The 16,835-nt window shown below is 38.4% G+C and overlaps 1 protein-coding gene across 1 annotated transcript in view; it reads left to right on the top strand.

Moving 5' to 3' along the window:
- Positions 1 to 16,835, top strand: part of LOC124712150 (probable medium-chain specific acyl-CoA dehydrogenase, mitochondrial) — an 86,367-nt gene that overhangs the window by 17,013 nt on the left and 52,519 nt on the right. The window contains exons 4-6 of the mRNA XM_047242450.1: positions 2,191 to 2,291; positions 6,508 to 6,588; positions 12,058 to 12,188. Of these exons, the coding sequence (XP_047098406.1) occupies positions 2,191 to 2,291; positions 6,508 to 6,588; positions 12,058 to 12,188 (313 nt within the window). The remainder of the gene's footprint in view (positions 1 to 2,190; positions 2,292 to 6,507; positions 6,589 to 12,057; positions 12,189 to 16,835) is intronic.

Genomic DNA, 16,835 nt, shown 5'->3' with positions numbered 1-16,835 from the left:
GGATAAAGGTGTGCTGTACGGTTTTTAGGGGAATCTTATACCATTCTTTCTGCAAAATCATGGCAAGTTCAGGTAACGATGATGGAGGTGGGTGGTGATTACTCATCCTTGTCTGCAAAGCAGACCATAAAGGCTCAATAATAATGAGATCTAGTGACTGTGGTAGCCAGAGAACTGTGACATTCCATCCTTTTGCTCACAAAATCAGACCTTGACAATGCAAGCTTTGTGGACAGCGGCCCTGTCGTCTTGAAACACAGCATCACCATTGTGAACAAACACTGTACCTTGTGATGGTCATGATCAGCCAAAATGGTCACATAACCCTTGGCATTAACGCAGCCTTGCAGAGTAACAATGACACCATTGAATACCATGATATGGCTACCCAAATCATCACTGAACACCCGCCCCCCCCCCCCTCCCCCCATGTTTCACTCTTCGGATTTAAACTTGGCTGATGTAAACTTAGCGTGGATTTATGGCTTGGGAACCACATTTACAGGGTTCTGGTATGCAACATTCATTACTGGCATGACTTTTGCAGGTATCATCCTCTTATTTTTTGTCACAGTCCTTGCCACCAACTGTCTGTTACCGACTGTCTGTCACCGACTGGTCAACTCACTCTCTCATCTGCATTGTTACTTAGCAGATGATGCTTGTCTGTCTTCCCTGTATGCAGTGTAAATCTTAGGTACAGCGTCTTTTGAAACACCAAACACTTAGACTATCTTATGGAAGCATCCATGAGCATTAACAACTTGCCCACATTTGACTTCATGTAACTCCTACATAAAGCACTCACAACTACACAGAACATTGTTCTGGAGACAGTTGACATTGACAGTGTATTGAGTTCACTATGCAGGTGCCATTCATGGTTAAATATGACATTGCGTAGCCTGCAGGCTTGGCTAGCATCTACATTTATGTTCAAATATGCATTTCTAAGATGCTTCTATATTTTTTGCCCAAACCCTAATCAATACAGTAATGAGTATTTTAGCCTATTTATGTGCAGTATGTTACATTTGATTATGTTGAGGGTCAGTTGCCAGTCCCAGCACCATACATTGCAGGTCGTCCTATATTTCCCTGCAGTTTTCTGGTGTTGGAAGTTCTCCGTAGTCATCTGACATCTATTTGGTCAGTTACACACGTGAAAAGTAATGGTCCTTACTTGTAATTACTCAGATATATGGCCTGCCCTTCCAACAATGTTAAACAGTTCCCATTGCCAGACTTGATAATTTTGAACCTTCCTGACAGATTTCCAGTGTGAGTTGTATTTTGTACTTATGGTCATCATTAATATTGTGGGTTTGAAATATCCTGGAAGTAAGTAAAGAAAAAATTCTGCCATGAAGCTTCACGAAATTCAGAGCAAACTCTTGTACTGGAATTAATTTTTCACTCTGCAGCATAATGTGCACCGATATGATACTTCTTGGTAAATTAAAACTGTGTGCCAGACTGAAGCTGAGTTAGTCTGTCCAGCACACAGTTTTAATTTGCTAAGAATCTGCACATGAGTGTACACTCTGCTGCAGAGTTAAAAATTCCTTCTGGACCCATCCCCCAGGTTGTCGCTACAACATGTCTCTGCAGTATCCTTTCTTCCCAGAGTTCTAGTTCTGCAAAGTTCAAGGTAGAACTTCAGTGAAGTCTGGATGGTAGGAGATGAGGTAGTGATAGAATTAAGGCAGAGAGCGTGGGTTGTGAATTGTGTTTTAGCAGCTCAGTTGATAGAGCACTTGCTTGCAAAAGGCATAGATCCCACATTTAACTCTCGATCTATCAGGCAGTTTTAATCTGCCAGGAAGTTTCTACTCGTATGCTGTTTATTCTGTTTGAAACTTTGATAACTGCAAATCATATTATTTTCCATAATTTGCTTACATTGGAATTAACAAACTGGTAAATGTTTTTTTTGGGTACTAAACAGATGCTAAAACCATCTTATTCTTTCTACTGTACCTGCATGTACTGACGTGTGTAGCAATTTTTGTTGTCCCAGTACAGCTGCATTATGCCTTTTGACAAATTAAGATTCCATTGTAGAAGAAATTAGCAACATTTGACAGCTCTTCTCATCAGGTTCATGCTTATGATCATAAAAGCATACTTGGCCTTACTAACTTGTAAATTGGTATGAGTCTACCAGATTAATGCATACTGTAATTTCAGGTGGACTGGGATTAGGAGTTTTTGATGGCTGTATGATGGCTGAAGAACTTGCCTATGGCTGTACGGGAATTATGACAGCCTTGGAAGCCAGTGGCCTTGGTGTACGTAGAGTGTATCTTCATTTTTTTTATAGAGTGCATAATCAGTTTGACAAGTGTTACCTTAAGAAATGCCCTTCACATGTTTTTTTACAAAAAATAAATGTATTGTAATAAGTATTATGGATTTATACTGTTCATCAGTTTGATTTTAGTGTAGGTTGTCCACCTTGCTGAATTTAATTATTTGAGAAGTGTATCTGAAACAACTTATGATGTTAAAAGTTTGGTCTCAAAATTTTTCATTTACTTATATCCTTGAAATTACAACACATTAGGATTAAACATGCCCCATGCTTGGATTCTAAATGTTATTTTATCCTCATTTTTAGCACTACAAGTTTTGAACATTCATCACTTTTAATTTTAATGCAAACACAAATCAATAACTTGACACTGCATTCTTACAATACGAATTGGTGGCATTGAACCTTGGGGATGTTCTTTCACACTCTTGTGTGTTTAAATTCAAACATGGATTGAAAATAAATATACAGTGAAATCCCTTTATAACGTTCCTCCATATAATGTTTTCCTCTGTATTACATCCGTTGTTTTCGGTCCCGACTAAAAGCCCACATAAAACAATGTTAAATTTTCCTCTTTACTGAGTTTCCTCTATATTACAATTTCCTCCATGTAACACTCATATTTTTGGAACCCTGGTCAATTATTTACCTCTTTATAACATTTAAGTGACTGGATGTTAACACATAGTTTTCCGTTCTGTGGATTCACAGTTTGCACCGGCTCAGAAAGCCCACGCTCAGCATGTTTCAAATGTCAGTGGCAGAACCCAGTCACATGACATGTGACACACATTCTGCTTGTGATCTTTTTGGTGCCATTTCAGTCGATGCTTTGTATTCATAGCGTGTTGTGTGAGCTGAGCAGCAAACAGTTTGTGTGTCTAGTGAGAGTGTGTCTTCGATATAACTTTTCTTTAAGCTTTCATCAGTGGACATGAGTGAAAAGTGGAAGAACATTTCTCTGGAAGAGAAGTTTTCTGTTATTAAAAAAGTGGAGGCATCTCCTGGTGCGAGTCATGTGGAGCTAGCGAAGCAATATGAACTGGCCCCCTCAACACTACTATGAAAAACAGATCGTCGATAATGGAAGGGTTTGAGAATTGTGGAAATTCGAAATGTATGCGTGTGAAACCATCGACTTATGACGAAATGGAGGAAGTTTTATTAATTTGATTTCAGCAAGCACGCGCTGCAAACGTTCCTATAAACTGAACTATTCTGAAGGAGAAGGTGCTTCAAATATCACTGCAGTTAGGAATGGAAAATTTTAAGGCGTCCAATGGATAGATTGATAAATTTTGACAGCATCATGGTGTTGTATACAAAGCGGAATGAGGAGAAAGTAAAAGTGAGGACGAACCAACTGTAACTCAGTGGATGCAGACTCTCCCTAATCTCATACATGGCTACAAACTGTGTGACATTTATAACACTGACAAAACCGGCATGTTTTTCAGTTTAATGCTGGATAGGACATTTACTTTTCATGGGGAAAATTGCCATGGTGGTAAGAAGAGCAAGAAATGTCTTACCGTTTTGTTGTGTACAAACGCCGATAGCAGTGGAAAACTGAAACCTTTGGTTATCAGGAAGCCAAAAAATCCGAGGTGCTTCAAAAACATTTCCACGTTTCTGTGCAAATATACAAACAATGCCAAGGCATGGATGACGAGTGATATATTTTTACGTTTTCTCAGAGAATTTGACGCCAAAATTGGGAGTCCTGCAAGAAAAGTGCTGCTGTTTTATAGATGTGCGGCACATCCACCAGACGTATCCTTTCTGAGAAATGTGAAAGTAATTTTCCTGCCACCCAACTGCACCAGCCACCTGCAACCTTGGGAATAATACACCCCTTAAGGTTAAATATAGCCCTTGTATAAAAGGCCTTGAATTTGATGGACCAAAGAAAACCGGGAAGTCAGCAGAGCTCACAACTGAAGCTGAATATTTTACAGGCAATGAATTTAATTATGTACTTGTGGAAGGAAGTCAGTGCTGAAACTATTAAAAACTGTTTCACAAAAGCGGATTCTGTGAGAATGAGATGGCAGCTCCTGTGGAAGATGTTGCAAGTGATTTGCAAGAGTTTCAGGAATTAATAGGCAGTGTTTCTGTCACTTTTGAGGACTTTGTGGCTGTGGATGACAACGTGGCAACCACAGGAGTACAAAGTATTGAGGGACTGACTGCAGAGAGAAGCTTGGAGAATAATAGTGGTAGTGAAAGTGACAGTGACAAAGAAGATGGCCCATAGACTTGAGGACAGAATGAGCAATAAATGATTGCCATAAAGTCAAGGAGAAATAGAAAACAAACATGCTTGCTTAAATATTTTAAAAAATCATAGGTATGTGATTTTCACATTGCATGGGTTCCTAGAGTTTTGTGCAAATTTAAGTTCCATTTCATAATTTAATTATTAAAGTAATTTTTTTGCAACTCATTCTTTTTTAATCTGTACCACCTACTGTGTTTTTGTGTAATATGTGCAGTATATCATACACAAAATTTGGCTCATATTCTATAACTGGGTCAACTGAAGAACGGGATACTACCTGTCGGCTTTGGACAATGATGTCATATCTTAAGAATCTGTTACAACTTTCTGCAGCACAAACTGATCCATTTACTTTCACCAATCCACCTACCGGTTCCCACGTTTCAATTACAAAAAACTAATCATTTGATACATTGATCATTTGCAATGAATATCATATTACAGTATTGTGAAAATTTAAAATGTCATCTATGGCACCATTTGTCAAAGCTGATTAGTGGTATCCTTATCTTCAGTAATGCCCTATAGTTATTATTTGGAAGCCTTCCTATTTATAGTGTTTTCCTGTATACAGTGTTCAGAATTTGTGGTCGCTTGAAAAACGTTATACAGAGGTTTCACTGTACTTCTGTGACAAAAAGATTGAGAGACTTCATTTTTTACATTTAAATACTTTTCTTTGCTGTGGGTATTATTTGAATTACCTATTGTTGCTTCTCCCTCTGTAATAGTAAACAATGACAGAGTGTTCAAAATTGTATTTATGTGAGCTATTACATTGCAGTAACCATTCCTTCCCACTGCAGGGAGAACTTTCTCTGGTATGTTGAACCTCCCTTTCTGTCTCCTCTTACAGCCGTTCAACTGCACACACAATATAACAACTCAGCTCAGTCAGTCACAATGCTGGAACAATGTAACTGCCTGCCAGTTCTCTCTCTCTCTCTCTCTCTCTCTCTCTCTCTCTTTGTCTCTCTCTCTCTCTGTGTGTGTGTGTGTGTGTGTGTGTGTGTGTGTGTGTGAAGGGGAGCTTTCTTCCTTTCTTTTATCCATCCTGTTGTTTGCTTTTGTATTTTCATGGGTGTGGCTGCTTTTTTGCTCGCAATATTATAGTCAATTGAGCAGTGCTTGAAGGGGAGCTTTTAAAGCCCATTTTAGTAATGTTACAGGTTTTTAGTTTAAAACTGTATCACTCTCAGACTGTGAGCAGTAAAATTTGAAACTATAATGCAAGCTCTGTGTATTTTGTTTTCATAACTGAATTAAAGTTATGATTGCTTTTTAGGTGATTCTCAGAAGGCTAATGTTTATTATTTTTCTGGACATATTTAATATTAAAATAATTTCACAGTAAACTTCAGAATAAAAAGTAGAAGCAGTAATAATATATAATATGAATGTTTAAAATGTTACTGATTCATGTTGAATATAGTTTGTAAAAATGGGCCATTTTGTATTCAAGAATATTTTTGTAGAAACCCATTCCAATTTTTCAAGTTCTGTTGATGAATGCACCTTAATATCACTTTTCTTAAAGCCTTGCTACGACCACCTAACACCATAATGTTGCAGAACAAGCAAACGCTTCCTGTGGTATTTCATACAACATGCTACTTAAATGACATCCCTAGTTTGTTGGATAAAAATACATTTACTAAGCTTTAAACAACACAAAAGAAAAGTTGGTTGGGAGCCGTTCTGTAAAGTGAAGTTTAAATCAGAATGTTATTTATAATAACTCCAGGTGTAGCTTGAATGCCCCAAAGTAAAATTGAAGAAAGGGTGCCTTGTGCATGAACAACTTACTCAGGACTGTTTGACAAATGTCTGGGTATATTTAGTTAGGTATCTTTGTGTATTTTTAGCTGCCCCTTACATGTGCTTTACTGATTGTTTATTCTGTTCACAGCAAATGCCTGTGATTTTGGCTGGAAACAAAGAACAGCAGAAGAAGTATTTGGGGCGCCTGGTTGAAGAACCACTTCTTGCTGTAAGTCTGTTCTAGATAACTTCACTTTAACTACAAATTCTCGTAACTGACTGGTTGAACTGAACTGGTTTGTTGGAAAACAGGCAATATCCTGTTTTTATTGATCTTCATTTTTCCTACAAAACTCAAATATAACCAAGAAGAAATAATTGCATTGTAACATGTTTATGATACGTTTACTAGCCTATTTATTACTGAAATAGATCTTAGGTTGAGACAACCTTTTCATGTATTTCAATGTGTAGCACACTAGATGGCAAAATAAGGCAGGCAGGTGAGCCAGAACCAAGTAGAATCAGTGTGGTGAATTAGTGACAATTGCTCTGGAACACAGGCCAGCTTTGATAGTTGCTTGTAAGGTAGTTTTCCACACCTCTATAAACAAGTGTTCGGCTTGTTTCCCGGAAGACACAAATTTGAAGTAAGCATCCACCAGGACTTTCCATGCTTAAGGCATGGAAGGTGCTTGGATTCTGAAATTATGTTTCACAGCTCTTAATAATGCTGCAGTTAGTACTGTTGTACTAATTTTCAACCAATCACCAGAGGAAATCACGTTTGAGGTTCCACAAGGCTCAGTCTTATGTGCAGTATTGTTTCTAGTATATGTAAGTGACCTTCTATGTAATACACAAAGGTGACTCAAATGAAAATCTTAAACATTCTGTGAAATTTTGAAAAGTTGTGTGACTGACTTGGTATGTGGCAGTAGTATTCCTTGAGTATCAGAAAGTGATAGACAGGTGGCAGAGCGATGCTACAATGCAGGAGAAGGCAGCAACATCCACAACAGGATGGCATCCCACTATCAACATGCACCACCATTGAGTAGCAATCTGTGATGCATTTTTTGTGTCGTGAAGATTTGAAACAAATCTAAATTTATCGCAGAATGACCATACAATATGGTGATTCATGTCTGTCGTTGTAGCAAATGTAAGAGCGTTGTAGGAAGTTTAAAAGCAGTGTGACTTCTGTGGAGAATGCCCCAAGACCAGGGCAGGCTCACTGAGTAATGATAGAGAAGAACATTGTGTTAGCAGAGGATCATGTAAAGGACAACAGACCTGTAACGCTGAACAAAACAGCCACGAGTTTGAAGATTAATATTGGCTCAGTGCAGAATGTTGTTCACAATGTAAGATCTTGCAAGATGGGTGCCACGTCAGCTGATTGCTGAATTGAAAAACCATTCCGTTAATGCCTGTTAAGAACGTCTTAATCATTTCTACATCATAGGTGATACATTTCTGTGAAAAACTGTTACAAGCGATGAGACTTGGGTCCACTATCACCAACCAGAAGTGAAAAGGCCAGGCAAAGAACGGCATCACAGCTCATCGCTGAAACCAAAAAAATTCCGTGCTCTCCATCTGCTGGAAAAGTAATGCTCATTCTCTTTCAAAATTAAAATCAAATAATCTTGGAGCATTACATGGATAGAGTGACAGTAACCAGTACTTCTCACTCAGACAAGCTGAAAAATCAACTTCGCTCTGCAATCAGGAGTAAACGGGGACTTCGGGCTTGAGGAGGATTGCTACAGCATGGCAACACAACTGAGACTATTGACGAAATTAAATTCGAATGTCTGGTACATCGTCATTCACCAGACCTCGCTCGTAGTGACTTTCATCTGTTCGGTGCACTCAAAGAAGCAACGGGAGTCAGGCATTTCAAAGTGATGAAGAACTGGAAACCGCGATGCATGGCTTGCTACACGCATGATCAAAAGAATTCTTTCATCATGATATCTGTGCACTTCCAAAGCAGTGGAATATGTGAATTGAACATCAGGGAGAGTACATTGAAGAATAACACACAAGTGTGTTTTGTTCATTGTTATAATTAAAAATTTTATAGCGCTTTTAAGGTTTTTATTCAAATCGCCCTTGTACAACAACCAGAAAGTGTTCTTTACACAGATGACACTAATACCTGCTCAACCACATCTGTTTAAGGAGTTAGACATTTTGACTACTGTTTCACAGTATATTTATTCCCTCATGAAGCTTGTTGTAAATAACTTGCTACAGTCCATAGGGGACTATGATGTATGTAATTACAGTACCAGAAGGAAAAATGGTTCAGTATTCCATATTAAGTTTAAGGGGTGCACTGTGTGACCACCAAAAGTTTGATTACGTAGTCAAGAGTATAAAATGTCTGACGACAAAGAAAGATTCAAAACAAACTGAAAAGAGTTTCTTTGACAACTCCTTCTGTTCCACAGCAGAATTTATATTTTCATGATATGTAAAAGGTCATGGGTAGAAATTAAGTACTCACATCTGTATTTTCTTCTTTTTTAATAAAAAAAGAAATAAAGAAGCTTGTAAATGGTCAGCCTGTAGCCATATTTACATATAAATCTGCAGTGTGAATGTAAAATGACTCATTCCACATCATTACAATCAAGCATACAAATGATTCATGGAACATGAAACTAACTTTAAATTACTGTTTTACGGAACTTGTAACAAAATTTTGAATTTTGAATAGGGGCAACATACAAATTAAGTATTTCAAATAGTGGAAAAGCCAGGATGGAATAATGACAATAGAATGCTACTCATCATATAGAGGAGACATTGACTTACAGATGGGCACAACAAAAAGACTGATATGCATTTAAACTTTTGATCAAAACGCCTTCTTGTAAAGTAGAATAAAAACACACACACACACACACACACGTGCGCTCATTGTGTCTGGCCACTTTGCTAGAGGGGGTTTACGCAGCTCAAAAGCAGATGGCATCTTTTGACCGGAAATAACCTTGTATAAAGATAAGTCTGTACTCTTGTGCATTTTTGAGTTATACACCGCCACTGTGTAAGAATGTGGGGCACGTGATCATTGTGATGACTGTTAACATAGTAACTCAACATTTTTTTCTTTCAGTTCATCTGTTTGCCTGTGAGTGTAACGCAATGGTCCCGAATTTCTAAATGAATAATAATTGACACAACTGCTTTATTAAATGTGACATAAAATTCATCCTTTGGTCCTCTATCACTGTCTCAGATGTTCCAAACTTTAGTGTTCCTACATTAACCATTGCTTGTGTCACTGTTTCTGCGTGCTGGTTAGGAATAGCTGGTGGACACAGAATGCAAAAAAGGATCAGCTACTGTTAGAACATAAAGTTTTCATACAGATATTTAAGAAAACATACTATGTCAATGCCAGTCATCTGAAATTGTTAATCTGCCTCTGGTAACCTCCGTTATGTAACCTTTTGATGGATGAGCCCCACTTCTTGATGGCTGAGTCCCACTTCTTGTGCACATGGAACACAGTTTTTGACATAATGGTTGCCATCTTGTTTGCATGTAATCCACCAGTAATTTTGTGCAACTTTGTGTTCCGTAGCTTATTGATAACTGTGTCTGGCTAAAACTGAATTGTGACCCTGCCTCAATATGTCATTTCATAATTTTGGTGGTACCACTATGCACATACATCTTGTCGTCCTATATGCCCTCCCACCCCCCTTCCGTCTTTCTGTGCTCAGTGTGGTTGCCTTGTGAACTGTCGATGTTCTGGGTCATCACCTTGTGCTTCTTGCCATTCTTTTGCATCAACCCCCTGTGCATTCTATGGTGCATATTTTGTGACTAAGCCCATTTGTATTTCCATGTGATTTATGTGGTTGACATACTACTGCAAAACTGAATTCACACAGTTGTAATGCTGATCTAGTGAGATAACTTGTCAGATTATTAAATCCCATTTGTCATTTCAGGGCCGAGTGGTCAGTTATTACTTTGAAGCACAATCAGTACAAATAACACTGGGAATTAGTATAAGTGCTCGCATCACCACCTAGAATACGTTTTCTCTGCCTTCTTGCGGTATCTGGATGCACATGCTATTGGGCATTTTTTGTCTGTGTACCTCCCGGCTTAAAATGCAACCCAAGACAAAATTGCTAGCATCAAGATACATCATAAATTGCTTCTGATAGTATGGAAAATCGAGAACTGGACTAGTTGTCACTAAATATTTCAGTCTTACAAATGTTTTGAAATCTGGAGATCATTGAAATTTTACTCCTTTCTTTAATAAATATGTGAGGGATCTTGCAATTTCTGTGACATTTGAAATAAATGTCCAATAGAAATTAGCTGCCTGTAATGGAAGACTTTATAGATCAACAACTTTGTGGTGGGATCGTAGAAGAAAGTAATAAACACCTGTTGCCATTGTGCCTAAGAAGAGACCAGATCAAAGCAGGCTAATCTATCAGGCAGAGGCAGTTGTAAATGGCCTAGATCCAGCACTTTGCTGGTTGTCAGGGCTCAGTTCGAAACAGGACTCATCACTGAAGACAATTCTGCTCCAGTGAATGAGACTCCAGGTCAAAGACGTGTCTGGAGATGCCCTGGACAAAGGTACAATACCAACCTGACTGTTGCGCACTGTACGGCCTGACAACCAGGAGTGATAGTCTGGGGTGCCATTTCTTTTCATAGCAAGATCTCTTTGGTCATCATTCATGACACTTGTACAGTACAGCAACATGTCAGTGATACTCTCTGCCCCATTTTTGTTGCCCATCATGACAAGCCATCCAGGGCTTACATTTCAGTAAGACAATGCCTCCTGCACACAGTGAAAGTTTCTACTGTTTGCCTTCATGCTTGCAAAACTCTATCTTGGCCAGGAAGGTCATCGGATCTCTCTCCAGATGAGAACATTTTTAGCATTATGGGCTGGGACCTCCTACCACCTTGGGATTTTGATGATCTGATATGCCAGTTGTACAAACATCCAATTTCTGAAAGTATATAATGAAAACCAAATATTCAAAAAAGTATTACAATAATTGAATGTTAGAATTCCAGTAATTAATAATCTAAAGTGTTATAATTTATTTCAGCTTGTGAAGTTTTGCATTGAAAGTAGATAGTTATTCTTCACATTAATTTTTTTAATTTTATACATTTTTAATTATATTGTACAGTGTTGTATGTGTAAGAGATCTTCGTGACTTGCTTCTTACAAAAAAACTTTCTTCCTTACTTACAGTACAGTGTCCAGCAGTTATAACACTCCACTTATTGCACCTATGTGAATGAAAAATATTCATGCAAAAGACAGAAATAAAATGGTTATTTAAAAAATAATTATGAGTCATTTTCTGTTTCACTAAATTGGAGACGCTGACGAATAAACAGGAATCTAGGAAAGATGGAAAATTGCTTAGCTTTTGGAGAAAGTTCTTAGTTGGGGAGTAACTTACACGCAACTAATATTTTGTTTTGTGTGTATAGGGAAGGGGAGTGCTCTGATAAAGGACATTGTAAAATGCTAAGTAATTTTCTTTTCTCCATGAATTTGGTGAGTGGTGATGTAGCTTGAAGTATATATTTTATTCTATCATGGATTTTCTATCAATCTGTAGTCCTGTTAGCTGCTTTTCATTCTCTTGTAATTAAACTATCTGAATTCATTACTTTACAGGCATACTGTGTTACTGAACCAGGTGCTGGTTCCGATGTCAGTGGTGTTAAAACACGTGCTGAGAAGAAAGGTGATGAATACATCATCAACGGCCAGAAAATGTGGATAACAAATGGAGGAGTTGCTAATTGGTTAGTTTCCTCTACGACCAATGCCTTACTATGATCATTGTATAAAATAATATATCGTGTACATTTTGTATGAATGTGACTCCTGTGAGGGGCTTTACCTGGTGGAGCATGTGAGAGGAAGATGGAGGGAGAAGGAGATAGGAAAGTGGCATCAGTGAACTAACTGGTGCAGGCAGAAGAAGATATTGTAATATGCTGTGAAGTAGGGGGGGTGGGGGTGGAAATTACGAGGATTGAACAGAGTAATAGTAGTAATGTGGAGAGAATGAGAGCTCATCTTAAACAGACATATACAGTAAACTGAAGTGAAGAGATGGGAACTATTTTGAGAGGGAAGAGATAGAGAAGGCGTGGGAGGTGTTTGTGGGCAGAGGAAAAAAAATGTTGCGACAAACAATTGCAATATCAAAGAATAAACAGGGATCTAGAAAAGATGGAAAATTGCTTAGCTTTTGGAGAAAGCCAATGTTGTTGGAGAGCTCACAGATGACATGGGTTGTGACATAACCGTTGAAATCAAGTGTTTAGTTCACAGCTGGTTGGAAGAAAAGCAGGCACAAAAAGTGGAATTGAAGTTGAAGCAGAGTTGATTGCTTTCACAGGTGACCCCAATTGTTGGGAGATTGGAATAAGATATTCTGGGTGGACACATAAGACAGGCCTTGCACCTGAGTCATTCACTCTGATAAGCCCAATGCAATGAAGGGGTTGGGAGTAGTCATCACATAAGGATGGACCACTGTGTTTCAAAGGTTGAGTGAGTGTCAGAGTATCACTGTAGGTGAGATGCGAAGATTTTTTAGTAGAACGTTCCTTATTTATTGACTTGATAAAAGGTTGTCAGAGTGCTGGCATAAGTAGCTACTTCAGAACTGGATTGTATTGGGCAAAAAGGAAGAGATACTCCTGTCTCAGCTGGTTAGTAGTAGTAGCGGGAGTGTTAGGAGCAAATGTGAACGTAGTGTGGGAGAGCTGATTGTGAACTAATTTGGAGTTTAATACGTATCTGCAAAGGCCTTAACAAGACCTGCAACATACAGGGTAAGGGATTCTCCACCCCTTCTCCCAAGCACCCATCTAGCATTTCCTATTTCAGTCCTGTCACAGGCATATCCTACCAAATCAGAGAGTGAGGGCCACACCCATGAAAGTAGTCATGTCACCCTAATCATCTGCCCATCAAATTGAATGGTCACTGCCAAACTGTAAATAAGAGCATAAGTGATCACCTATCAGCAGAGCAAGTCAGAGATAAACATGCATCACTTCAATGGCTATGTTACAGCCCTTCCTTTGGATCCCTCCAAGCCACATGTACTCATCTACAACTACCCCAAATATGAAACTCATAACTGATTCTCGAAGCTCATTGTTAATATGTATCACTTTCTTTCTGATGTAATGGTTATACATTATTTTACTCTCACTGTGATTTATTTTCAGGCCTACTTTAAAACTTCCTGCAATAAGTTTTACCATTTATTATAGAAGTTATCAGCATTATAAAATAATTTGTGATGTAAATATAAAATGAGTCATGCCACATCATTATGATTTATCGATCCTTGAAATGGGAAAATAACTTTAATTAATTATTTTCCAATCTTGAGATATTTAGAGCTGCTGAGAATGATTTTGATGATAGGCAATTGTCTTGCCAGATTTATGCAATTCTGAGTATCTCAGTATGATAGTCTAATGGAAGCTATGAGACTGTTGTACATATTCTTCAGCATTTCACTTCCAAAACCAACCTGTTTCTTTGCTTGGTTAAAATCCATTTTTTTATGCAATTGGCAATGGTTTTAATGAATGTTTAGTACTTTGATGATGAGAGGCTGATAAGTCTACTGTTTGTCTTGTCTGTAGCTTTTGTTATTAAGTAGGCAATTTACAGCACTATTCCAATTTTGGGGAACTTTCTTTTCTTTAGCAGACATTCTCTAAATAATTTTTGAAGTTTTCCACCAGCTTCAGTCACTCACGTTGAAAAATAATCACCCAAATTATATTTTCTTTGTTCACATCCTGAATGGCTTTATATATCTCATCAGCATTACTCCCAGGATTTGTTTCTGGTTCATCTCTTGAAATATATAAACTTTCAAAGAAATCTTTGAGTGCTTGTGCAATTTCCTCTGTGTTGTTAGTTACTGTGTCACCTTCCATCTTGATTAAGTGGTAGACATCCCACTTCATCAGTTGTCTACCCAACATAAAGTTGTATTTAGCTTCCTCCATACCCCTATTGTATTCACTTGCTAATTTTACAAGATTTTTCATTGTATCTATTCACATCCGCTTGAAGACATTTCTAAACAGCTTTGTGCAATAAATGTATCAGTCATTTTCATACTGCGAGCATTTGCTTAAAACTCCAGTCTTTTTGATAATAGCTGTCTTGTCCCATTTTTATATTTCGTTTTCTTTTGCATTCTTTCTAGAACAATATCTTTTTCTCTTTACATGAGTTTTTTTCTTAAATATTTCTGTCCCTTCATCAGCATCTGTATGATCTTTGTTTTCTATGATACTGAGATTATTGTTTAATGTAACCTGGTGTACCTCCTTATTCTTACATAAATTCTCAAAATCTATAATTCTGACATCCATCCCGGTGAGACTGCTTTCATCCAGCTTTGTTTTCATTTGTTCCTTACCAGATTCTAGATGCATCAAGATCAAACATATTGTTCTCAGCAAACTGTATTAATGTACTGAATTTTTCGTTGTTGGCATCATATCTGAATTTTAGGGTTTTTTTTAAACCCTGTCTGATGCAAAACACAATATGTTTCTTCTTTATTTACCAGACATGTTTTGACACCTACATTTTGTGAGTCAAATTTATTTCTGAAAATTACATTGCTAATGAAAATAGGTTTGTACAGTTCGGGTTTTTTTTGTACACTTCTTATCAATCTAACAGCATGTCATGTTTTCCATCGTACTGTGCATTTGTTGTGATCACACGTTTTACACAAAAAAAGATTTGAGCAAACACTTCAATCCATACTCATTGAAATTTCCCACACAGAACTGTTCTTCAGTTACTTTTCATAGAGGTTCCCCACGTCTTCATCAGTGTGTGAACGCATTAGTGAATATAATAGAATGATTTCCATAGAATACCATTTGTTTATTACTGAAACAAGTCTGTGATTTGAGGTACCTTCAAGAACTGTATTAATTTTTTTCTCATACCCAACACAATCCACACCCAAATTTCCACCATGCTGTTGCCCTCAAAGAGAAATACCTACCATATACCATTTGACGTATTGATTCTGGGTTCTGCCATTTATTGCCCCTAAATAAAAAGTAGTAGAAGAAGTAGGATTTCAGGTGGATGTTACTGTTTAGTCAATCACTGTGTAGGAAGGTGTAGCTAAGTAGTAACTGGTTGTGTTCTATGGCCTGGAACCATTGGTGCATTCCCTCCAAATAGATTATACTCTGCACTTAGTTATCTGTTTTACTTTTATACTTTTTTTGTTCAGTTTGGCTGAAAAAGCACATTTGAAAATTACGGTGTCCCAATTTTATATAATTATCAAAACCTCACTGATGAACCATTCATCATGCTTGAAAATTAATTTTGTTACAGTCACTACATAACTTATATCTAAAAACAATGATGATGTAACTTACCAAAACAAAAGCGTTGGTATGTTGAGACACCCCCCCCCCCCCCCCCACACACACACACACACACACACACACACACACACACACACACACACACACACACACACACACAAAATTCAAGCTTTCACAACCCACGGTTGCTTCATCAGGAAAGAGGGAAGAAGAGGGAAAGACGAAAGGATGTGGGTTTTAAGGGAGAGGGTAAGGAGTCATTCCAATCCCGGGAGCGGAAAGACTTACCTTAGGGGGAAAGAAGGGACAGGTATACACTCTCTCGTGTGTGTGCGTGCGCGCGCACACACACACACACACACACACACACACACACACACACACACACACACACACACACATATATACAGACACAAGCAGACGTATGTAAAGGCAAAGAGTTTGGGCAGAGATGTCAGTCGAGGCGGAAGTACAGAGACAAAGATGTTGTTGAATGACCAGTGAGGTATGAGCGGCGGCAACTTGAAATTAGCGGAGGCTGAGGCGTGGTGGGTAACGGGAAGAGAGGATATATTGAAGGGCAAGTTCCCATCTCCGGAGTTCGGATAGGTTGGTATTAGTGGGAAGTATCCAGATAACCCGGACAGTGTAACACTGTGCCAAGATGTGCTGGCCGTGCACCAAGGCATGTTTAGCCACAGGGTGATCGTCATTTCCAACAAACACTGTCTGCCTGTGTCCATTCATGCGAATGGACAGTTTGTTGCTGGTCATTTCCACATAGAAAGCTTCACAGTGGAGGCAGGTCAGTTGGTAAATCACGTGGGTGCTTTCACCCGTGGCTCTGCCTTTGATCATGTACACCTTCCGGGTTACAGGACTGGAGTAGGTGGTGGTGGGAGGGTGCATGGGACAGGTTTTACACCGGGGGCAGTTACAAGGATAGGAGCCAGAGGGTAGGGAAGGTGGTTTGGGGATTTCATAGGGATGAACTAACAGGTTACGAAGGTTAGGTGGACGGCGGAAAGACACTCTTGGTGGAGTGGG

The sequence above is a fragment of the Schistocerca piceifrons genome, chromosome 1 (genome assembly GCF_021461385.2).
Source record: "Schistocerca piceifrons isolate TAMUIC-IGC-003096 chromosome 1, iqSchPice1.1, whole genome shotgun sequence".
NCBI classification, from domain to species: Eukaryota; Metazoa; Arthropoda; class Insecta; order Orthoptera; family Acrididae; genus Schistocerca; species Schistocerca piceifrons.
Note: the sequence above shows the minus strand (reverse complement) of the source record. Positions and strands in the feature narration are given on the sequence as shown.